Here is a 25,325-nt window from a genome sequence, read left to right as displayed (position 1 = left end):
ATTTATTTTCTGATATCTTGCCTTTGATAACAGTGATTATTCTCATTATTATAACTATTTTGTAGTTATTATTATAATTATTTTTTAAAATTACCCAATAATATGTACACAGAGCAAATAAAATAGTATAGAAAATTATGAGATAAAAAGTGGAATTATTCTGTGCTATACACCAACCCCAGATCTTATTCCCCAGGCTTAATTAGTACCACTTTTAACTGTTTCTTTTAAGTTGTTCTGGTGGTTATCTATATAATTCTACTTAATGTGATTATTCTTCTGTGTCTTGATTTGTCAGGATTAAACTATTGATTCTGTACTTTGAAAGACAGAATTAACTTATACTAGATATATCCTTTCTCTACTAATTTTATATTACTATTCTTATGAATTTAAGTTTGTCAAATCTCTGTTTTCTTCCTTTTATGCTCCAACCTCCCTCCCAAATTCACTCCCCCCAAGTGGAAAAGTTTCATATCAAACCATTTTTAACCCTAAAACACATTGTTTTTAAAGGTTCGTTTTGCAAAACCAGTGTATCCAGGACAGACTCTACAAACTGAGATGTGGAAGGAAGGAAATAGAATCCATTTCCAAACCAAGGTATGAATAATGTAATGAAACATTGTTTCATTATCCTCTTCATTGTAGCCTATAGTTATGTTCCATCCTAGCATTCTTTTGGTTAATACTATGGATATAAGATAAAGCTTAGAAAGTTTTTTTTAAAAATCAGTGGTAACTTTTAATTGAAAATAAGATGTCTCTGTAACCTGTTTTTTATTTTCTGTTTTATTCTCATCTAAATTGGTGCCTGTCTACATAGCATTTCTGAAAACCCAACCAACCGTATCTTTTTGGCTCAACCTGTCATTCAAGTTGCTGTCAGAATATAATCTTCAGAAAATTAAAGACATGACTCTCAGACAGATATAAAATGAAAATGTGACAAAAATTTATTTAATTCCTCAGTGAGGGAGCTTGCAAGATGATAAAACTGGTTCAAAGGAGAACTAGAACAACTGGGTTTATGTAGTCCAACAGGGAAGGCATTCTTAAATAGTTTTGCTGAGTTAGAGACAAAACTAGTTAATTGTCCTGTAGAACAATAAAACCATATCTGTTATGGTTATATTTTCTATTGGACAGAAATCAGGTGCATCTTGGTCACACAAAATCCGACAAATTAACATCTTATGTCACAGAGTCTGGGCTTAATTAATAGTAAGTAACACAACAAATTAAAGTAAATCTCCCTATAGAGTTAAGAAATTTGGGGGTAAGGCTGTTAGCAGTGCTCCAGTAAAATACTAAAAGGACATGCAGTCATCCTTTTATGAGTTTTATACAGATAATTTTTGTTAACACAATTGACCAGGCTGATGCTTTTGGCCTGATCATTTGTACTACAGAGATGTGTAGTACAAATGCGTTGAGCAGTTTAAATACAACAACAATAATAACAGCTTACAGTTATTGAGTACCTATAAATAGGCTATCCCATTATCTCTACTATGCATAGCAACTCTACATTTAATTTAGGAAAATCTAGGTTCAGGTCTCCTAAATAAGTTGCTCATTGTGGAGCTGGGATAGACACCCAGATCAAAGCTTAGTTCCTAGGCCCTAACTGTTTCATAATTTCTTTCATAAATAAATAACTTTGCAGAATTCTTCTTTGTATGACTGCCTTACTCCTTATTACTTCCTGCTGCTTGCAGTATCATTTTCCTGCTTCATTTATGTACACTGTTTATTTCACTTTTCAAATTTCTTTTGTCTTTTCGGCTTCAGTTGAAGATCTGCCTTGTCCTCAGGGGCAGTCCCTTACTACTCCCCTTTCCCCCAGCCATACAAACGCACATTCTGGCTTTCTCTGAAATTCTCTTCCAATTAATGTTTGTGTCACATATTCCAGAACCCTCTTGTTTTCTAATTATTTCACCTAAGTTTATTTTTTGAATAAAATTATGAACTCTAAAAGTGTTAAGGACCATGACAACATTACAGGTTCTGTTTTCTAATAATGAACAGTACAAAAATAATTTGTATAGATAAAAACTTAAAGGGTTGAGAAATAGTTTAATATCTAAATACAATATATTCTTTCCATTTTGATAAATTCTAAGCAAGTCTTCATATCTTTTCAGTGTATATGCTATTTTTTCCCCCAGTGGTTAGAGGTATTCTTTTTCAATTAGCTATTTGTGGGAATCGTTCTTTTCTTCCCTTGGTTACAAGAAAGTAATTTACTGAAGTGTATTTTGTTCATGAATTGTTTCTTTCCATGCTTTCAGCTGTATATAATTTGAAATAAAATGAACAAATTTGTTTGAAAGATCTTTTTTTCTAAAGTATAATGGGAAGTAGTCAAGGGAGAATGATCTCCCTTATTGTTTAAAGTTAGTTTTAATAAATGCTACCTTTAGTTTTAGACATAATCCTATACAGTTGTAGCAATACCATAAATTTTTAAAAATAGATTTATTTATTTGTTTGTTTATTTATTGGCTGTGTTGGGTTGTCGTAGCTGTGTGTGGGCTTTCTCTAGTTGCAGAGAGCAGGAGCTAGTCTTCATTGCAGCACACAGGCTTCTCATTGCGGTGGCTTCTCTTGTTGTGGAGCACGAGCTCTAGGTGTGTGGGCTTCCATAGTTGCGGCACATGGGCTCAGTAGTTGTGGCTCACGGGCTCTAGAGCGCAGGCTCAATAGTTGTGGCACACGGGCTTGGTTGCTCTGACGTATATGGGATCTTCCTGGAGCAGGGATAGAAACTGTGTCCCCTGCATTGGCAGGCGGATTCTTAACCACTGCACCATCTAGGAAGTCCCGCAATACCATAATTTTATGAAAGAATACCATTGGAATAATTTTAGATGAAGTGTTAGGAATTAGAATTTTAGTTCCTTTAATGATTATTCTGAAAAAAAGGGTATTTAAGTATTTATTTTATACTGTGTACAGTTCCTGTTTGATATAGGAACTAGAATTATTTCTTTAAAAAGACTGTGGGCTGTTCCTGCCCAATTTTATTCTATATTAACAGAACAGATACACTTTGAATACCACTACCTCATATGGATGTTGTGCCATGCCTTTTACTATTTACAAGAATTAAGCAATTCTCACCCTGGCTCCCTGTTAGACATACTTATATTGGAAAAAAAACTCCCCCAAATACCAGTGCTCAGGCTCCACCTCAGACCGTTTAAGTTGGAATCTTTGGAGATGGGACCAGGTCATAAGCACTTTTTTAAAAGCCTCCAATTTAGGGTTAATAGCAATTATATTAAGTCAGTAAGCCTTCATGTTTATTCCTGTTGACATTTAATTTATGAACAATTTATTTAATTTGGATTCTTTTCCTTTTCATATGAAGAAAAATGTAAATTTAAAAGACTTTATACTGTTTCACAATGAAATTGTATGTTCATTGGAATCATCAGAGTGAACTGGTTGTTTTTTTTTCCCCTCTTTTGCCCTTTATAAGATCCAAGGAACTGGAGACATCGTCATTTCAAATGCATATGTGGATCTTGTGCCAACATTTGATATTTTAGCCAAGACACCATCTGAGGTAGGTTATAACCACTGATATCCAAGTCACACCCTAATTTATGAATTTCAGTTAAGATCACTTTAAGAATGTCTACTTCAGAAAATTAAGAGCTATGAAAGAGTCTTAATTCTTGAACTGGAGAACATTAACTCAAAGCTGCTTGGAGAAAAAAATATTTTGACAACTTATGAATTTTTTAAAAACTTTTTTTGTGGCGATACTAGGGTATCTTTCAAGAGAATGTAATTAATTTTCTAGTTTTAGAGTACCTAATCAGTTGTTTAATGAGCACTCAAACAGTATTTTGGAGAAAAATAGATTAAAAAATTAAATATTCTGTACCTTTCTCTTGATTTAAAGATTTGTATAAATCTTTGAATGCAGATATAAAAACAGTAGCATATATTATTTATTAAAACATTTGTGTTATTCTCTGTTAACATGCTAAGACTTTTAATAAAATATTCTGTCTCCAAAATATTAACTTTGTAATGTTGAGGTTTTCAAACCCATTATCTTTGTCTTTTATTAGCCATATTATCACATAACTGAATGAAAATTAAAATCTCTTTAGAAAGAATCTAGGATCAAAAACTTAAGAAATTTTAGAGCTAGAAAGAAATTCAGGCTTCATGTAATTTAGTCCCATTTTACAAATAAAGAAAAGAGACCACAGAAATTGATTGATTTGTCTGTTATCTCCCTGCTGAAGTTAGTTAGGATATAAGTTGTCCAGTTAGTTCTTAGTCTACTTGTAAAATATTATTTTTGAATTCTGATAAAAGTAAAATTCTTTTATTAAGAGGACTGTGGGTCTGGATGACATAAACAAATATAAGGAAAGGTGTGAAAGAAGCCTAGTGTGAAAAACTAGTTTGCCTTATCTATGTGCAGGTTTTTAAAAAAAATCACTTTATTGCACATTTATTTTGTAATAGTTTATTCCCCTTGAGTCATTTTTAAAGAACTTTTAATATTAAATTATTAACTTTTCTCTTTATGCTAGGGTGGGGAGCTTCAGAGTACCCTTGTGTTTAAGGAAATAGGTCTCCGCCTTCAGGATATTGGGCAAGAGGTGGTGAAGAAAGTAAATGCTGTGTTTGAGTGGCATATCACTAAAGGTGAAAATACTGCAGCCAAGTGGAGTAAGTCATGTCCCTGGCTCTATAATATTCTAAGATAACTCTTAGTCAATAACGTATTCTTGTTATAACTAAAGCCTGTCTCTTTGAATGTAGGAAAATCACCTTCTTCAGTAAGTTTTTTTCTTTATGGGAAATTACAGGTTTTATGCCATGCAAAGATGTGTATTGTTTTTAGAGATGAAGGGAATCAACTAAAATGAAAATATCTGTTTTAAAGATTTTATTGTAACACCTGAAATTAGTACTTTAAACAGTCTTCTTAGCTGTATGCTTCTTTAACTAATCTTCAAATTATTTTCAAATGTAAAGAAAGTACATCAGGTTAAATGAAATATTTTAAAGTTTTGAGTAATTCTCATTATATTTTAACAGCTTTAAAATTATTTTCTTCATTCCTCCCAAATGAACATTTTGGAGTATCACCTTAATTATTAGTACTAAACCATAATTTTTTCTTGGTCTATACAAATGGCAATCAAAAGTTCTAATTTTACCTATTCTAGGGAAGTTATCTATTAAAGTGCCATGTTAGCAACCTGGCAAGGCATCCAATATAAGCCAAGTTTCTGCAGTGAGAAAGTAGTCACGTTTCCATTCACTTATGTGGGGCTCCAAAAGGACCCTGGTACCATTTTATGAAGAAAGAGAAATTAGGTCATAAAAAGAGAAAAGGGAAAATATTCTACCATATCTTTTATATCTGTTGTAAAACTACATTCTTAATCATGGCACAAAGTTTTCTGTGCTGTGGTCTATTAAAAGACTGCAGTGTCCAATTTTAATTCTTTTTTTTTTTAAAGATTTATTTATTTGTTTATTTTTGGCTGCATTGGGTCTTTGTGCTGCACGTGGGCTTTCTCTAGCTGTGGCAAGCGGGGGCTACTCTTTGTTGTGGTAAGTGGGCTCCTCATTTCAGTGGCTTCTCTTGTTGTGGAACACTGGCCCTAGGTGCTCAGGCTTCAGTAGTTGCAGTGCGTGGTTTCAGTAGTTATGGCTCCCAGGCTGTAGAGCGCATGCTAAGTAGTTGTGGCGCACGGGCTTAGTTGCTCCACGGCATGTGGGATCTTTCTGGACCAGGGATCAAACCTGTGTCCCCTGCATTGGCAGGCAGATTCTTAACCACTGTGCCACCAGGGAAGTCCCTAATTTAATTCTTAAAGTAAAATTGGGGAGGGCAAGATGAAATTACTAAAGATGAGTCAAAAATTTTTTCTAGATCAGAGAATTTTTACTTTTTCTCCTGTCCAAATAGTAAAAGCATTAGCACTTTTAATCAGCCAGATCTGTTAGCAAGTTTTTAAGTATCCAGTGTCCATATATTGTGACAGAAAAATATGTGGCTTTATGAGATTTCACTGTGCTGTTTCTACACAGGTTAAAGCACAGTGAAGTGAGTGCACATCCATTCTCTTTCTTCATCATCAGTCAGTTATAGCTTGAGAAGCCACTGCTTCTGACAATGAGAGTATCTCAGTTCAGGCTGCTGCAACAAATATACTATAGACTGGGTAAGTTAAATAACAGAGATTTATTTTCTCATAGTGTGGAGGCTAGAAAGTTCAGTATGAGGTGCCAGCATGGTTGGGTCTGGTGAGAACCCTCCTCCTGGGTTGCAGATGGCTGCCTTCTTACCATTTCCCCACAAGGCAGAGGGAAAGATCATCTCTCTCATGTCTCTTTTTATAAGAACAGTAATCCTGCTATGGAGCCTCCACTCGCATGACCTCACCTAAACCTAATTCCCTCCCAAAGGCTCCATTTCCCAATACCATCATTATTTGGAGATTAGGACTTCAACATATGGATTTTGGAGGGACACAAACATTCATTCCATAGCTGACAGCTATTCATATTTTAAGTCATGAAACCTGCTATTAATAAACTTTGACCATCATTTCTTCACTTTTATATTATTAGCGTATTCTAGCCTTACTTTGATTTGTAGAGTATTCTTTCTTTATAGAGTATTCTAACCTTACGTTTATGTTATAGAGTATTCCAGTCTCAAGTTGTTGGAGAAATACGGTGTACTAGTGAATGTTCACTGAAACCTTTTGATTTTTAATGTTTTTTGTCTTGAAGTCCCAAGGTACAGGATCCTTTCGTTTGTAGTCAAGCAGCTGTGGTCCCTTGACTACAGGGAGCATCCAGAATAGTTTTTAGCTCAAGGGTTTTTCCCTTCCTTCATAATAGTGAAATACAATTGGATCTCATGTAGTTAAGGTTGGCTAAGAGCCCCTGGAATGCTGAGGTTCTCCTGGAAGTGGCCTGTGATTGACTTTTACTCTAGGACCCTGTAAACTTTCAGGCTCATCTCAAGCCTAGTTGTAATCCTTCTCTGGGGACTGTGGGCTAGTGAATGAGATGTAGTAATATACTATGGTAGTACCTGAAAGCAAGTGATGGTATAAACCACCTTCACTCATTATTTGTATACCACATTTCGTGCAGTTAATGTGTACAGACAAAATTTCTTTTAAGGAAAGAAATCTTTTGGTTTGGAATTTTACTTGCACAGTAGAAACTGTTATTTTGTAGATTTTCGTTATTTTTATTCTAAGATTACTGTTTTGGAGTGCCTATTTAAATACCTTGTAAATAAGACTGTTTTAGTCATCTTTACAACTAAAGATCACTGTAAATGCTCACTGAGACCAAAAAATTAAAATGTATCTCTAAATCAACTGAAACTTTTTGAGACCATCTTCTAGTACATATTCCTAGAAAACATTTTGAAGTTTTGTTCAATTGATTTTGGTTTAATATAACTCTCTTTTTAGCATAACAGTTGCTCTTCCTTTTTGGGAGTGTGCTTTCATTATATATAAATTTGATATGTAGAAGTATAGAGCAGAAAATAATGATGTATAATTCCACTACCCACAGTTAACATTTTGATGTTTGTTCTCCTAGAAGGCTTATAGGAAGTTAATTCAGAAAGGGGTAAATGAAGCCAAACATATAATATGTGTTTAGTTCCCCAATTTCAAAGTGTGTATTTTTTTTCTAAAAAACTTCAGAGATTAACAGTGGTATGTAGGTATCATCACTTTCTTCTTTCTGTCCTTCCTTCTTTCTGTCTATTCATGATGGAATTTAACCTTTTCCCTATAGGTGAAACTATACTAGAAGTTGAGTTAGAAATAAAAAACATAGGATTTTTGAAGATACTGGTGAAGGAAAGGAATGAAATCTGTAAGAGTGAGAAAAGGTGGGACTTCCCGGGTGGTCCAGTGGTAAAGAATCCTTGATGCAATGCAGGGGATGCGGGTTCGATCCCTAGCCAGGGAACTAAGATCCCACATCCATGGGGCAACTAAGCCTGCACGCCACAACTACTGAGCCCATGTGCTCAGCTAGAGAGTCTGCGTGCCGCCAACTACAGAGCCCATGCACTCTGCGGCCCACATGCCACAACTAGAAAAGAGAAAACCCATATTCCACAACTAGAGAGAAGCCCATGTGCTGCAACGAAGATCCCATACGCCACAGCTAAGACCTGATGCAGCCAAAAATAAATAAGTAAATAAATAAAAATAAATACTTTTTAAAAAAATTTAAAAGAAGAGTGAGAAAAGGTGCTAGAATTGTGTCTCACAGTTGGCAGAATAGAACTTTGTAGAGATTTATAAAGTATACAAATGATTCACTCTGGTAAATAGGATAATTTCCTTTAATATAGTGTCAGTACCCAACTAAGAGTTTCCCCTTGTCTTAGTGTTATTTTCCTTATAGACAGTATTAGAAAAATGTGCTTACATTTAATAATTACCTCTAATTACCTGTACCCTAGGCAAAGGGTTTTTTCTTATATTTCCATTGGAAAAATTGGAATGTTGGAATCCTGTTAATAACTACATATAATTGTTGCCTTTTGGCTTTTGTTTGTTTTATCTATCATCTCTTCTTTAGGTCCTAATTTATCAAAGCTAACAATCAAATTGGATCTTGAAGCTTTCTCTGAAAGGGCCCATCATTCTTTTTGGTTACTTGCCTGTCTTTGATTTGATCTGATTCTCAGCTGTGTAACTTTTTTCAATTTTGGTTATTCTCTTACAGTCTTTGTGTCACTGAGCTAAATCAGAGTAGCTGGCAGCAGTAGAAAGTAGCTAGGCCTTTTGGCTTATGATATTTTAGAAGATGATTTTATGTTGGCATCTCTCTTTTGCATCTTTGTGCTTAAGGACATAAAATAGATGATTGAATGCTTTGACTTAGGGAATATCTAATTTTTTTTTTTACATGCAGTTTAAAAAATGTTTTGCTAAGCAGTTAATCATCAAGTTCTTGGTATTTTAAATTGGTGTTAGTTGTCCCAGTCATGTTCACGTTGTGGTAGATCCAAACCTGTTTACAGAGAACAGGCTCAGCTCCTTAGTTCACCTGTAGAACTGGAGCCACACAAGTGACTGCCCTTGAGCAGGTCTGAGAACCAAGGGGTTTGGGCTCTGTGGCCTGGAAGATGCATTCCAACCCAAAGATCTTGGACCGTACCCATCTTCCCTGCTCCTTCCGCTATCTTGCCATCCAGACAACACCAACAGTGAATCTCTGGGCAGAATGTGTGTCTGTGTTGGGATTTTTAAAAACCAAATTAGTGTGAGTCTAGAGAGAATGGAGGAGAGTTCTGATGTCAGGGTTGGTTTTGGCTGTGTCTTTTGAGGTTGGGCCCCTCTGAGACCTGCCGTGCTTGGATTTCTTGGAGCAGGAGTGCTTCCTGGGCGAGGACCAGTGTGGTCTCTGCCTTGCTGAGCTGAGATGATCTGAGAGAGGCTAGAGAGCCCTTCCTCTTCTCTGGGGGCCAAGAGTGTGTAGTGGAGAGATGTAGGCTTTTGACATGCACAAGAAGACAGAGGGAGGGCCTCAGTGAGAAATTAAGATGTGTGAGTCCAGTATTATTCCTGAGCAAAACTAGTACGTATAGTGGACCTTAGGCTTACTTGTGAGGAATTAAAACCACGTGTGTTGAATGCCAGAGGTGTGCTTTTCTCTAGTCTTTCCTCTCTAGCCTCTGACCCCTGCCCCTTATTCCTTCCCTGCTCCCTCACTGTCTGCCTTCCTCACTCTTTTTCTACCTTTCTTTTTAACTATACAAATAATGCATAAAAACACATTTGTAATATGTGTGTGCCAATGAGAACAGAGCCTTTGTTCTTCATGCCTCACTTCTAGTACCTTGCATATTGTCTGACACCCATAAAAGAAACTTAACAGTGAAGGGAGTAAATGAAACATACAAAGCAAAAAGTTCCCCTTCTCCTTTTCTCTTCCCCAAGGTAACCGTCATAGTCGTCATTATTTTTTTTAGTTTAGTTGGCAAAATTCTCTTCTGTAGACAGTGGGAGTGATTTAATTTTCTCTTTGGAGTAGGGCTTGACTAAGCAGAGTGTATGGCTTTTTTTTACATGTGTAGCTTTTCCTTGATCCTAAATTGAGAGTTCCCTATACACTCTTAGGAAGCATGATGCACTCATAGCTCCTTCCCAGTAGCAGAGAAAACACATTCAAGAGGTTGAAGCTGGATGAGTCGAATTGGCCTTCCTGGATGACTGGTCTCAGTCATATATGAGACCATTAAAACTTTCTAAAATGTAACTTTAACATAAAGCTCTATAGGTGTTATGTAGAGAGCAATGAAGGTAAATTTTTAATAGTTTTTCCAGTTATCCAGCCTTTTTGGGGACACTTTAATCCCTCTGTCAAAAACATTTAAGGGAAAAGACTTTAACTTTAATGTGTATTCACACCAATTAGGGCAATAAACATTTTATAAATAAATTATAGAAAAGTAATTAGAATACTTTTTAAAATTTAATTTGACTGTCATTTGACTTGTGTTACAGAACCTTTGATGAATTCAGATTTTTGAAAGGTGATTAGAGTGTGCATTCCCTTTTCTCCCACCCCAACCAATATACAGTTGTTTCAAAATTCAATTTTCTTCCTTTGTTGACTGTAGAGTCTTTATTTGAACCTAAAGGCGTGAACCATATAACTTCCAACCACTTACCTTCCTTATATTATTCTACGTTGATTCACATTTCAAATATCCCTATTGTGTAAACTTCAATTAAGAAAAACTATTACTGATTCGACTGTCTTGAAGATCATATTCTTTTTTTTTTTTTCTTAAGCTCTTTATTGGAAAATAATTGCTTTACAAGAAGATCATATTCTTTATAAAAAGGACATGTCAAAAAATAAAGGATTTAAACATTTTTTCTAAGTGATAGGTAATATATAATATAGAGTAAGTACCATGGTAACTTGGAAACTGTAACAATGTCTGCATGTATTTGGTTTATTTTATTCTCATATTGTGAAGAAAAAAATGACAGACATTGGTTTCTTCCTATTTTTCCCAGCTATTGACCTGAAAAATGGTTCTGGCAAAGTGTATCAAGGCCCTGCAAAAGGTTCTGCTGATGTAACCATCACGCTTTCAGATGAAGATTTTATGGAAGTAGTCTTGGGCAAACTTAATCCTCAGAAGGTAAAGTTCTTAAAATGTTCATTTATTTGTCATTATTGCTTCCTATTTGACAATTGCAGTTTTTGCCTGACTCCAAAATTCTGACTTACAAGACAGATTTCTTGCAACTCTGAAGATAGAGTTGATAGCAGTATTCAAGTTGACAGAGCATATATTTTTCTAATGGAGTCTTTCAACTGATACTTTTTAAAACTAAATTTTTAGGTAAAATTCTTCTTCAGCAGATAAACAGTATAAAACCCACATCTAGACCTTTTAATATATTGTCATTAGTTCAGAGGTAAAAAACCATATGATATCTCATAAAATTAGACATTCTTTCCTGATATAAAAGATTAAGAATTTGTCTTAATTGCCATTGAAAGCTGGAAATAGAATGATGGAACATAATAGCCAGTGTCTTACTGAAGATAAAATATTTAGAGACATTTCAGTGGAAAATGATGATTAAGACAAGAGTGCCTTCACTGACCATTATGAGTTAATATTGTTCTGAAACCTTTGGCTAATCCACAAACGCACAACATTAAACTAACTGATATAGCAATTAGAATGGAGGAGAAAATTTTATTTTTGAATCGTGATTATGTAGCTAGAAAGAGAATCAACTGATAGATTCTTAGACCAGAGGAGTTCATACAAGTGGTTGAATGCACAATAATTCTTTAAAAATAGCTTTCATATAGCAGCAAAACCAACTAGAAGATATAATTTAAAAAATTTGCTTATAATCACTACCCAGACTACAGAGTACCAATGACTACCCTAACAAGAAAAGCGCAGTGCTTACTTGCAGAAAACTGTACAACTTTACAAGGAACGGAGCAATTTGAATAAAGAAGAAAATGTTCAGTTTTCCTGGACAGAAAGACTAATTTAAAAAGATTTGTAAAGTAGTATAGTGGTTAAAAATATGTTCTTTGGCATCAGATAAATCTTAGTTTGAATCTTAGCTCTGCCACCTATTCTCTAAACCTTAATTTTCTCATTGTAAAGTGATTTGTGATAATCCCAAAGGATTGTTATGATAATTAAATCCAATAATATTCATGGAGAGCTTAGTATAATGCCTGGTACTGAATGAGCTCTCAGTTAATACCTTCCCAGGAATTTATTTAGTAATTCCTTTCATTCAGGTGCTTGGTGTGGCTGAATAAGACAGTGCCCCTTCTGGGGAGAGCTTAGTTGTAGAGGGAAATGGAAAAGAAATATAATTTCATGTATGAAGAAAAATGAGTCAGAGTTAATGGGTGGTTGGGAAGCTTTTTCTGTAAAGAGTCCCATAGTAAATACTCTAAGCTTTGCAGGCCAGATGGTCTCTGTTGCACTTACTCAATTCTGCCATTGTAGAGTTAAAGTAGCCGTGGATAATATGTAAACAAATAGATGTGGCTGAGTTCCAGTAAAATTTTGTTTACAAAAACAGGCAGGAGACTGGTTTTGGCCCATAGGCTGTAGTTTGCCAACCCCTGGATTAGAGAGCGACAGGATAGAAGAACTATTTTAAATAAGATTGTCCAAAAAAGGCTTGATAGAGACCTGAACAAAATGAGGTAATGAGCCATAAGGCTAAAGAAAAGGCTGGAGGCACCAGTAGCTCAGCTTATTGGATAGTATAACTGTGAGGAGGCCAGTAAATGAACAGTGGGCAGAGAGGCAGGAGGTGAAGAGGAGAGGTAGGCGTGGGTTGGATCACACAGGACCTTGTAGATGTTGGCAAGTTTAGATCTTGTCTGTGATAGGAAGCTGTTGATCTGTGAAATGACATCTGTTTTTTTAAAGGTCATTGTGGCTGCTGAGTGGGTAGTTAAGAATTCTTTTTTAAGATATACTTGAGGTGTGTGTATATAACGATTAAATGCAGGATTTACGGAAATAGTTATATAATTGCTAGGAATATCAGACCTTTGGGGGTGAATGATTATTCAGTGAAAGGTACTGGGCAGTTGCATAGGAAGTGGTTGTGCTTTATGCCATTCCATATACCTTTAGTCAGTACCATACAGGATGGAATTAAATGTAAAAAAAATAAAGCAGAAGCAAAACTTGATGAAAACCTAGCTGTTTATTATTCTTAGTAATAGTCCTTAGAGAAGTTCTAATTAATACTAGGGGTTTTCTAAACTCATTTGGCTCAATTACTTTCTGCCCCACCTCAGTGCTATCTGTTATCACTATTCAGTTATCAAAGGCCTTATATCCTAGTGTACAGTCTCTCTCTACACCAACTCTTGTCAACCTTGGTGGCTTCCTTCAGGATTCGTAAAACAGCTTCTCTAACAGATGACTCTTAGTTTATTGATATTATTTCTAATAATCTCTTACTCCATTCTACATCAGCTTTTGTCTTTGGCAGCATAAAATGTACAACTTTTCTAATACCTGTTACAAAACATCACCATCTTCCAACATCATTACCTACAGTTTCATTAACTTGTTTTGTTATTCCTACTACTGCTGTTGAGCTTCACAGAGGCCTCAAGCTTGTTGACACCACCACTTTCTTTCTTCTTTTTTTTAAAAAATATTTATTATTTTATTTGTTTATTTTTTGTCTATGTTGGGTCTTAGTTGTGGCACGTGGGATCTTTTGTTGCGGCGTGCAGGCTCTTCGTTGTGGTGCGCTGGCTTTGCTCTAGTTGTGGTGCATGGGCTCCAGAGTGCATGGGCTCTGTAGTTGCAGCATGTGAACTCTAGTTGTGGCCCGTGGGGTTAGTTGCCCCTTGGCATGTGGGATCTTAGTTCCCCCACCAGAGATCAGAGCGGCGTCCCCTGCACTGCATTGCAAGATGGATTCTTAACTGCTGGACCACCAGGGAAGTCCTGACACCACCACTTTCTATCCATCAGCTCCCTTCTGTCTTTTCTTCTCTTCTTGTTCAGCTTAGATTCCATGGTCCATCACAGTATCTCTCTTGAAAATACCCTCATCTCCCTTGTATCTCTGTCATCTTACTTGCCTGGAAAACACCCTGTTTTAACTCTACTCTTTGCCATCTATGCATCTGTACCTGAATAGATGAAGACACCAGGAGGGAAACCATACAACTAGACAAATTGGCTTCCCTTTAAAATTTTGATTACAAGTCTCAAATAGTCTCTAAGCACTGTCTAGCAATCTTACTCTGATTTTCCACTAAGCCTCCGTTCCTGTTGTCTGAGATGAGTGTTTCATACTTGTCTTTTCCAAACTCCCCCACACCTACCTCTCTTTTGTTTTCAGCTGATGACCCTTCTTCATGCTTCTTTAGAAAAAAGAAAAAAAAGACTTGCAGATGAAAATATTCAGCTTCCCATCACCAGATCTTTTCCATTAGCATTTGCACCCATCTTCTTTTCTTCCTATACATTATGTTGAAGGAAGTCTCCCACTTCCTGTCAAAGACTTCTTCACTTCTTATCCAGATACCTACTCAAAGTCATTGCTGCTTCTCCTTTCCTCTCTTTTCTGCATCATTCTCTCCCATTCCACTACATAATTGTCCCACAGCATGGAGATAAGCTAACATCTTGATTTTAAAGCACATCCCTATCCAACATGCCATATCATTTCTCTGTTGCTTTTCACAAAGGAATTGTCTAAACTAATGCAGTCAAATAGATGTAATGTGAGCCACATAAGTAATTAAAATTTTTCTAGTAGCCACATTAAAAAAAGGTTAAAAATAAACTAAAAATGGCTTAAAGACTTAAACATAAGACATGACACCATAAAACTCATAGAAGAGATCATGGGCAGAACATTCTTGAACATAAATCGTTCCAGTGTTTTCTTAGGTCAGTCTTCCAAGGCAATAGAAATAAACATAAAAATAAACAAATGGGACCTAATCAAACTTACAAGCTTTTGCACAGCAAAAAAACCATAAACAAAATGAAAAGAGAACCTACAGAATGGGAGAAAACATTTGCAAATGATGTGAGCAACAAGGGCTTGACTTCCAAAATATCCAAACAGCTCATACAACTGAACAACAAAAAAACAAAAAACACAGTGGAAAAATGAGCAGAAGACCTAAATAGACATTTCTCCAAAGAAGAAATACAAATGTCCAGCAGGCACATGAAAAGATGTTCCACATCGCTAATTATTAGAAAAATGCAAATCAAAACTATAGTGAGGTATATCACCTCACACTGGTCAGAATGGCCATTATTAAAAAGTCTATAAATAACAAATGCTGGAGAGGGTGTGGAGAAAAGGGAACCCTCCTACACCATTTGTGGGAATGAAAGTTGGTGCAGCCACTGTGGAAAGCAGTATGGAGGTTCCTCAGAAAACTAAAAACAGAATTGCCCTATGATCTAGCAATCCCACTCCTGGGCATATATCCAGACAAAACTATAATTCAGAAAGATACATGCACCCTTATGTTCATAGCAGCACTATTTACAATAGACAAGATGTGGAAACAACCTGAATGTCCATTGACACATGAATGGATAAAGAAGATGTGTTACATATATACAATGGAATACTACTCAGCCATAAAAAAGAAATAATGCCATTTGCAGCAACATGGATGCAACTAGAAATTATCATACTAAGTGAAGTAAGTCAGAAAGAGAGATACAAATACCATATGATGTCACTTATATGTGGAATCTAAAATGTGACACAAATGAACCTGTGAAACAGAAACAGAATCATGGACATAGAGAACAGACTGGTGGTTGCCAAGGGGGAGGGGGTTGGGGGAAGGATGGAGTAGGATGTTGGGGTTAGCAAATGTAAGCTTTTATTTGTAGAATGGGTAAACAACAAGGTCCTACTGTATAGCACAGAGAACTATGATAAACCATAATGGAAAAGAACATGTAAAGAAAAGAATGTCTATATATGTATAACCAAATCACTTTGCTATACAGCAAAATTAACACAACATTGTAAATCAACTGTATTTTAATAAAAAATAAAAATAAATTTAAAAAGGTTAAAAAGAAACAGATAGATTTCGTCTTGAGAAACTGAAAACCACAGCCACAGAAAGAGAGAGAAAATGAAAAAGCAGAGGACTTTGTACCAGATGAAGGGACAGGATAAAACCCCAGAAAAACAACTAAATGAAAAGGACATAGGCACCCTTACAGAAAAAGAATTCAGAATAATGATGGTGAAGATGATCCAGGACTTTGAAAAAAGACTGGATACAAAGATCAAAAAGTTTACCAAAGACATAGAAGAATTAAAGAGCAAACAGAGATATGCAACACAATAGCTGAAATGAAAATACGCTAGAAGGAACCAATAGCAGATTAACTGAGGCAGAAGGGCGAATAAGTGACCTGGAAGATAGAATGGTGAAAATCACTGATGCAGAAAAGAATAAGGAAAAAAGAATGAAAAGAACTGAAGACAGCCTAAGAGACCTCTGGGACAGTGTTAAATGCACCAACATTCACATTATAGGGGTCCCAGAAGGAGAAGAGAGAGAGAAAGGACCCAAGAAAATATTGGAAGAGATTATAGTTGAAAACTTCCCTAACATGGAAAAGGAAATAGCTACCCAAGTCCAGGAAGTCCAGAGAGTCCCAGGCACGATAAACCCAAGGAGAAACACACCAAGACATATAGTAGTCAAATTGACAAAAATTAAAGACAGAGAAAAGTTATTAAAAGCAACAAGGGAAAAACAACAAATAACATACAAGGGAACTCCCATCAGGGTAACAGCTGATTTCTCAGCAGAAACTCTGCAAGCCAGAAGGGAGTGGCATGATATATTTCAAGTGATGACAGGGAAGAACCTACAACCAAGAATACTCTACCCAGCAAGGCTCTCATTCAGATTCGATGGAGAAATCAAAAGCTTTACAGACAAGCAGCAGTTAAGAGAATTCAGCACCACCAAACCAGCCCTACAACAAATGCTAAAGGAACTTCTCTAAGTGGGAAACATAAGAGAAGAAAAGGACAAAACAAAACAATTAAGAAAATGGTAATAGGAACATACATATCAATAATGACCTTGAATGTAAATGGACTAAATGGCCCAACCAAAAGACACAGACTGGCTGAATGGATACAAAAACAAGACCCATATATATGCTGTCTCCAAGAGACCCACTTCAGACCTAGGGACACATACAGACTGAAAGTGAGGGGATGGAAAAAGATATTCCATGCAAATGAAAATCAAAAGAAAGCTGGAGTAGCGATACTCATATCAGATAAAATAGACTTTAAAATAAAAAATGTTACAGGAGACAAGAAAGGACATTACATAAAGATCAAGGGATCCATCCAAGAAGAGGAGATAACAATTACAAATATCTATGCCCCTAACATAGGAGCATCTCAATACATAAGGCAAATGCTAACAACTATGAAAGAGGAAATGCAAGGCAGAAGTAGAGACACAGATGTAGAGAACAAACATATGGACACCAAATGGGGAAAGCGGGGAGGGTTGTGGGGGGATGAATTGGGAGATTGGGATACCAAATTGTACACTCTAAATATATGCTGTTTACTGTCTGTTAACTATATCTCAATAAAAATTCTTAAAAAAAAAACGGTAAAATTAATATTAATATATTTTATTTAACCGACTACATTCAAATATTTTAACATGTAATCAATATTAGATATTAATGGGATATTTTATATCCTTTTAAAAAAATCTTTAAAATCCAGTGTTAATTTTATACTTATAATACATCTCAGCCAGGGTAACCATATTTCAAGTACTCAATAGCCTCGTGGGCTAGTGGCTGCTTTTAGTGGGCAGCAAAGGTTTAAACATTGTCTTGACTGCTCTTCTGCCTTCTCTTATCTTACTTCCACATCGGGTAGTCCACTGATAATGTTCTTGTGAAGTTCTTGTGATGACCTATTTTGCCAAACCCAATGAATATTTCTCTATCTACGTCTTTCTCAGCCTTTCCATAGCATTCAACTCAGTTAACCACCAACTTCTTAAAATAATATCATCCCTTGGCTTTCATGATACCGTATTCTCCTGTTTTGCTTTCTCCACTTTGGTTATTCTTAATCTTCTTTGGTGTCTTCCTGGTTTACCCCCAACCATTGTTTTGGTGTTTCTCAGGGCTCATCTCTGGGCTCTTCTCTAATTAACACTCTTCTTAAATGAGTCCATCTATCCTTTGGTATTTAGAGCCATCTACGTGTTGACAACTTGCAGATTTAAATGTCTCACTCAGTCATCTTCTCTGAGTTCCATAGTGATAAAACCACTTCTCCACTTACATCTTTGATGAGCCATCTTACTGTGTCCAATTTAGAACTTCTTTTTTTAGTTTTCTCCCCCATTCTTTTTGTTTTCAGGAAATGGCAGCATGATCTATCTACCCAAATTCGTATGCTCAGTAATGTAAGAATTGTCATGGCTTTCTTCTTTACCTCTGTATCCTTTCTATCCTTAATCCTGCTTATCCTTTCTCCAAAATGTATCTTGAGTTCTTTTTCTTCTCTTCATCACTAGGGATATCATCATGATCCAAGCCTCCATCATCTCTCGCCTGGCTTCCTGACTGGTCTTACTGCTTTTAGTCTTGCTTTTCCACCAATCTATTCTCTACGCGGGAGCCAGAGTAATCTTTTAAAAATGTAAATCAGATTTTAGGTCAGTCCACCTGATAAAAAACCTCCAAGATTTTCTTTTGCACTTGGATAAAATCCAAACTACCTATTACTATACTGTATGTGAAGTTTCCCTTGCTCATCTTCCCAGCTTCATCCTACACTGCTTGCCTTGTCACTGTATGCTAACTTGGTTTACATTGCCTTTCCTCTTAGTTCCTTCCCATCAGTTTTTACCCCTTCAATGTCTGTTTATTTGCCTTTTCTGGAATTTCTATCCCTATCTTTTTGCATGGCTGGCTTTGTTTCATCCAAAGTAGTTCCCTCCTATTATTTTATCTGATAACCTCCTTCATAGCATTTATAACAGGCTTTAACTTCTTGTTTACATTTTATTTTTTGACTCCCCTACTGTAATGTTAGCTCCATGAGAACAGGGAGAGATATCTCTTTCCTAGCGTAGAATATTGCCTGGTGTACTATAGATGCTCAATTAATACTTTTTTTTCAATTAATACTTGAGTAGATTAAAACAAGGATAGAAATAAGGAACATAAGCTCAATAGCAGTAGTTAAGGCTATGTATTGATAGAAATTAAAAACTTCTGCATGTCAGATTCCATAAGATATTCCATAAACCTGGGGGGAAAATAAAATGATGCATAGTATATTGGTGTTAATAACCTAGAAAAATTCTGGATAACACTAAGACCTCAATATAAAAAATGGGCAAAAAACATGAACCAGTAATTAAAGAGATAGATATGACTAACATACATGAGAAAAACGATTAATTTTTCCCAGTATCTAAAACATGCAAATTAAAGCATGTCGTTTTTGCCTCAGATTTTCAAAGATTAAGAAAATAGTATTATTAAGGTTGGGCTAAGAGAGTTCACACGTAGCTAGAAGGACTGTTAATTTGATGTACTCTTTTGGAAAGCAGTATGGCCGAGTTTCACTGACTTTGTTCTCTGATAGCAACTTACGGTCTCAGTACTTTTTGCGTGGTACTCCAAGACCAAAAGAAATACCTAATGGCTCAGTTTATTAAGTAAATTGAACTTAATGGTTCAAATAAACTTAAATGGTTCAGTTTATTAGTATTTAGATCTAAACAAGGGTAGTTTTCGTGCTGTGTTTGACCAGTGTCACTGTATTTCCTTCAAAAATTTAAAATATTCTGCAGTGTCTGTTTGCGTCTGCTGTGGTGCCCCAGTGCGCTGAGGTGCACAGTTTGAAAACTGTGGTGATGTGGAAACATGGTTAAGAAACCTATTTAAGAAATGCCATGATTAATCATTCTTCTTCTAGGAATCCATCCTGAGCAAACAGTTAAGATAGGAACAAAGGTTTATTTACAAAATTCTTCCACTCAATAACAGCCGTCAAATATTGGTATATTTCCTTCAAGGAAATAGGTGTTCTTATTTTAGGTTGTAAGTCCCTCTCAGACTGTAGCACCTGGCAGACTGGTCTAAGTACTGACTCTACAAGAGTCGCAGGCCATCATTTCTGTATCTGCACAGTGAAAGCAGCCTTAGTTTTAAAATTCCAGTCTCCAGTTTGAGTGCTTAGCACTTGAACCTGATTGAATGAAATTCTCTTGTATTATTTTTGGGATAAAAAGCTTAAGTAATTTTTGCTTTTCTTCCAGTTGGTAAGGATTTGCTTCTGAGATTAAGTTGCTGCTAGTTAGTTCTTAAGCAGGAGACATTGTTAAGCAGAGAACCCCCGAGTTCAGTCCTGGCCCACTTTTTGCTGGCTCTGTGGCCTTGAGCAGGTTGTTAAGCTTTCTGAACTTCTTTTTTGCTGATATGCCCATTTTAGGTTGATGACTGTGCTTCTCAAGTGATCGTTTATTTGTGGGGCTGCTTTGTAATGTTAACTATACATGTATATTACTATTTTTTCAATCTAGCTAAAAATCTAGAGACTTCTCTTTCACTTCATATTCTGTATGTTATTCTCTCAGTAAGCTATATTGTGTTTTATTATTTTTATTTTACTGATAGAGAACCTGACACTGAGGGAGAACTTGCACAAGTTTCTGTTGTCATGTCAGAAATGAAGTGGTGTAGGAGCTCTTCATGTTTTAACATGATAGGCTTTTGCTTGGTAATAATGAGGTTAATAGCTCCTTCCACATGTCAAACGCTAAGCTAAGCACTTTTCACACTATTTCATTTAACTTATACAACAAAGCTGCTATTGAGGTGCTGTTGTCATGCCTTTTATAGATAAGGAGGCCAGAGCTCAGAGAGGTTAAGTAATTTGTCCAAGCTCACCTTGCATTTAGTGGCAGAGCCTAGATTTTAACCCAGGCATTCTGATGCTACAGCCCAGGATATATTCACTACTTTGTTACACTATTTTATTTTGCCATTATATGGCCTTCTGTTTCATGAAGATATAATATTTTCAATCTACTTTTAAAAATTCTGAATTGAATGTTTTTATTGTTAGTAATACAGTAAAGCCTTTTATTCATATAGTCTCAAATTCATGTTTAAGAACATAGACTAAAGCCAGAAGCATAGATTGAAGCAGAACTCCCAGATCTGTCAATTCAGATAAATTATTCCATGGTTTTCTAAAATACACAAGGAGTCTTTATTTTTTCTTAGATATCTAAAAATATGGGTGTTATCTATAATCATTAAACTATCATTGCTAGATAAAAGTTGCCGTTGTTGTCTGGAGTTATTAACTCAGTTGTATTCAGCCTAAACAATGATCTTTTTCAAAAAGAAATAAAATGTGACATGATAAATGTTGGTACTCGTTCCCTCTCTCCTTTCCAGGCATTCTTTAGTGGCAGACTGAAGGCCAGAGGGAACATCATGCTGAGCCAGAAGCTTCAGATGATCCTTAAAGACTATGCCAAGCTCTGAAGGACATACTACGTTATTAATTACAGTAGAAAAATTAAATACTCTCTTCACCTGAATATGCAAAAGTGATTTAGCAAAAATGGTCAAAATTAAGATACAGGGGAAATTGCTTAACATTTTCAGATTTCAGATAACTTTTCAGATTTTCATTTTCTACTGATTTTTCATGTAATTACTTTTACAAGGAACTGTAAGCTAGCACATGATTATCCTTCTGTTCTTAGACCTATGTCTTCATAATAAAAAATTTTCGCTCAAGTCCAGTCTCTTTAGAATTGTGATAGTGTTTATAAGTTGTAAGGAAAATTAAGTGAGTAGAGGCCACATTGATGCCTTTTACAGTTTGTTTTGTTATTTTCACTTCTCTGTATTGATACCCCAATTTTAACATGAATTTTCATATATGTATTCATATTTGCTTATAATAGTGTTCTGCTTTAAGGCAAGATAAAGGTGTTTCCAAATAGTGTTCCTTCTTCTCCCCTCCCTTTTGCTGGAAATTCTTTACTTTCATATAATGCTTGGAAATCTACAAAATATGTAACTTTCTTTATTTTTTTTTTAATTTAACTGTAGTTCATTTACAATATTATGTTAGTTTCAGGTGTACAGCTTCAGATTCTTTCCCCTTATAGGTTATTGCAAGATTCTGAATATAGTTCCTTGTGCTATACAATAAAACCTTGTTGTTTATTTTATATATAGTGATATGTATATGTTAATCCTATGCTCCTAATTTATTCCTCTCCCTCCTCTTTCCCCTTTGGTAACCATAAAATTGTTTTCTATGTCTGTGAATCTGTTTCTGTTTTATAAATAAGTTGATTTGTATTATGTTTTTTAGATGCTACATATAAGTGATATTATATAATATTGTCTTTCCCTTCCTGACTTACTTCACTTAGTATAATAGTCTCTAGGTCCATCCATGTTGCTGCAGATGGCAGTGGCTGAGTAGTATTCCAGTGTATGTATATTCCACATCTTCTTTGTCCATTCGTCTGTCAATGGACATACTAGGTTGTTTCCATGTCCTGACTGTTGTAAATGGTGCTGCTGTGAACATTGGGGTGCATGTATCTTTTCCAGTTAGAGTTTTCATCTTTTCTGGATATATGCCCAGGAATGGGATTGCTGGATCATATGGTAACTCTATTTTTAGTTTTTTAAGGAACCTCCATACTGTTTTCCATAGTGGCTGCACCAATTTACATTCCAACCAACAGTTTCCTAAGATTCCCTTTTCTCCACACCCTCTCCAGCATTTATTATTTGTAGACTTTTTGATGATGGCCATTCTAACTGGTGTGAAGTGATACTTCATTGTAGTTTTGATTTGCATTTCTCTAATAATTAGTGATTTTGAGCATCTTTTCATGTGCTTATTAGCCATCTGTATCTCTTTTGGAGAAATGTCTGTGTAGGTCTTCTGCCCATTTTTCGATTCAGTTGTTTGGTTTTTTGCTGTTGAGTTGTATGAGCTGTTTGCATATTTTGGAAATTAAGCCCTTGTTGGTCGCATCATTTGCAAGTGTTTTCTCACAGTCTGTAGGTTCTCTTTTCATTTTGTTTATGGTTTCCTTTGCTGTGCAGAAACTTGTAAGTTTGATTAGGTCCCATTTGTTTATTTTTGGCTTTTATTTCTTTTGCCTTGGGAGACTGAGCCAAGAAAACATTACTATGATTTATGTCTGAGAATGTTTTACCTCTTTTCTCTTCTAGGAATTCTATGGTGTCATGTCTTATGTTTAAGTCTTTAAGCTATTTTGAGTTTATTTTTGTGTATGGTGTGAGGGAGTGTTCCAACTTCTTTGATTTACATGCAGCTGTCCAGCTTTCCCAACACCACTTGCTGAAGAGACTGTCTTTTCTCCATAGTATATTCTTGCCTCCTTTGTCAAAGACTAATTGATCATAGGTGTGTGTATTTATTTCTTAGCTCTTTATTCTGTTCCATTGAACTGTGTGTCTGTTGTTGTATCAGTACCATGCTGTTTTGATTATTGTAGGTTTGTGTTATTGTCTGAAGTCTGGGAGGGTTATGCCTCCAGCTTTGTTCTTTTTCCTCAGTATTGCTTTGGCAATTCTGGGTCTTTTGTGGTTCCATATATATTTTAGGATTTATATGTTCTCACTCTGTGAAAAATGTCATGGGTAGTTTGCAAAGGATCACATTGAATCTGTCAATTGCTTTGGGTAGTATGGCTGTTTTAACAATATTAGTTCTTCCAATCTGAGAGCATGGGCTATCTTTCCATTTCTTTGTATCATCTTCAGTTTCCTTTATCAGTGTTTTATAGTTTTCAGCATATAGGTCTTTCACCTCCTTGGTTAGGTTTATTCCTAGGTTTTTTTTTTTTTTTTTTAATGTGATTTTAAATGAGTTTTTTTTTTTTTACTTTTTCTTTCTGATATTTCATTGTTAGTGTAAAGAAATACACAGATTTCTATATATTAATCTTATATTCTGTTACCTTGCTGATTTCATTTATTAGTTCTAATAGTTTTATATGGAGTCTAGAGTTTTCTAAATATAGTATCATGTCCTCTGCAAATAGTGGCAGTTTTACTTCTTCCTTTCTAGTTTGGATGCCTTTTACTTCTTTTCTTGACTAATTGCTGTGGCTAGAAATTCCAACATTGTGTTGATTAGAAGTGTCAGGAGTGGGCATCCTTGTCTTGTTCCTAATCTTAAAGGAAAAGCTTTTAGCATTTCACTGTTCAGTATGATGTTAGCTCTGGGTTTGTCATATATGGCCTTTACTGTGTTGAGGTGTAATCCCTCTGTACCCACTTTTTTGAGAGTTTTTATCATAAATGGATGTTGAATTTTGTCACATACTTCTCTGCATCTTTTGAGATGATCATATGACTTTTATCCATACATTTTGTTAATGTTTGGTGTGTCACACTGACTGATTTGCAGATGTTGAACCATCCTTGAATCCCTGGAATAAATCCCACTCCATCATGGTTATAATCCTTTTATGTATTGTTGAATTTGGTTTGCTAATATTTTGTTGAAGCTTTTTACATCTATGTTCATCAGTGATATTGGCCTGTAATTTTCCTGTGCCATTCTTGTCTGGTTTTGGTATCAGGGTAATGTTGGCCTTATAAAATGGGTTTGAAAAAGTTTTGTCCTCTCCTAATTTTGGAAGAGTTTGAGAAGGATTGGTATTAATTCTTCTTTGAATATTTGATAGAATTCACCTGTGAAGCTGTCTGGTCCTGGACTTTTGTTTGTTGAGAGGTTTTTGATTACTAATTCAATCTCCTTACTAGTAATTGGTCTGTTCCGGTTTTCTGTTTCTTCATTATTCAGTCTTGGGACATTGTGCATTTCTAGGAACTTATTTCTTCTAGGTTATCCAATTTATTGGTGTTGTTCATAGTAGTCTCTTGTGATCCTTTTAATTTCTGTGATGTCAATTGTAACATTTCCTCTTTCATTTCAGATGTTGTTTGTGTTTTCTCTCTTTTTTTCTCGGTGAATCTAGGTAAAGGTTTGTCAATTTAGTTTATCTTTTCAAAGAACCAGCTTTTAGTTTCATTGATCTTCTCTGTAGTTTTTTTAGTCTCCGTTTTCTTTATCTCTGCTCTAACATTTACTGTTTTCTTTTTTCTACTAACTTTGGGCTTCATTTGTTCTTCCTTTTCTAGTTCCTTGAGGTGTGAAATTAGGTTGTTT

At 35.5% G+C, this 25,325-nt stretch overlaps 1 protein-coding gene across 2 annotated transcripts in view; it reads left to right on the top strand.

The window, feature by feature from the left end:
* HSD17B4 (hydroxysteroid 17-beta dehydrogenase 4) overlaps nt 1-21,886 on the top strand; it is a 79,690-nt gene extending 57,804 nt beyond the window's left edge. The window contains exons 20-24 of one of the 2 annotated variants that reach the window (XM_057736859.1): nt 517-603; nt 3,491-3,577; nt 4,566-4,704; nt 11,070-11,197; nt 21,545-21,886. In XM_057736859.1, coding sequence (XP_057592842.1) covers nt 517-603; nt 3,491-3,577; nt 4,566-4,704; nt 11,070-11,197; nt 21,545-21,634 — 531 coding nt within the window. In that variant the 3' untranslated portion in view covers nt 21,635-21,886. The remainder of the gene's footprint in view (nt 1-516; nt 604-3,490; nt 3,578-4,565; nt 4,705-11,069; nt 11,198-21,544) is intronic. The other variant, XR_009053980.1, reaches the window with a different exon arrangement.
* The last annotated feature ends 3,439 nt before the right edge of the window (nt 21,887-25,325 follow it).

This window comes from Hippopotamus amphibius, chromosome 1, assembly GCF_030028045.1.
Source record: "Hippopotamus amphibius kiboko isolate mHipAmp2 chromosome 1, mHipAmp2.hap2, whole genome shotgun sequence".
NCBI classification, from domain to species: Eukaryota; Metazoa; Chordata; class Mammalia; order Artiodactyla; family Hippopotamidae; genus Hippopotamus; species Hippopotamus amphibius.
The sequence above is the reverse complement of the archived record's forward strand: the minus strand, read 5'-3'. Positions and strand labels throughout refer to the sequence as shown.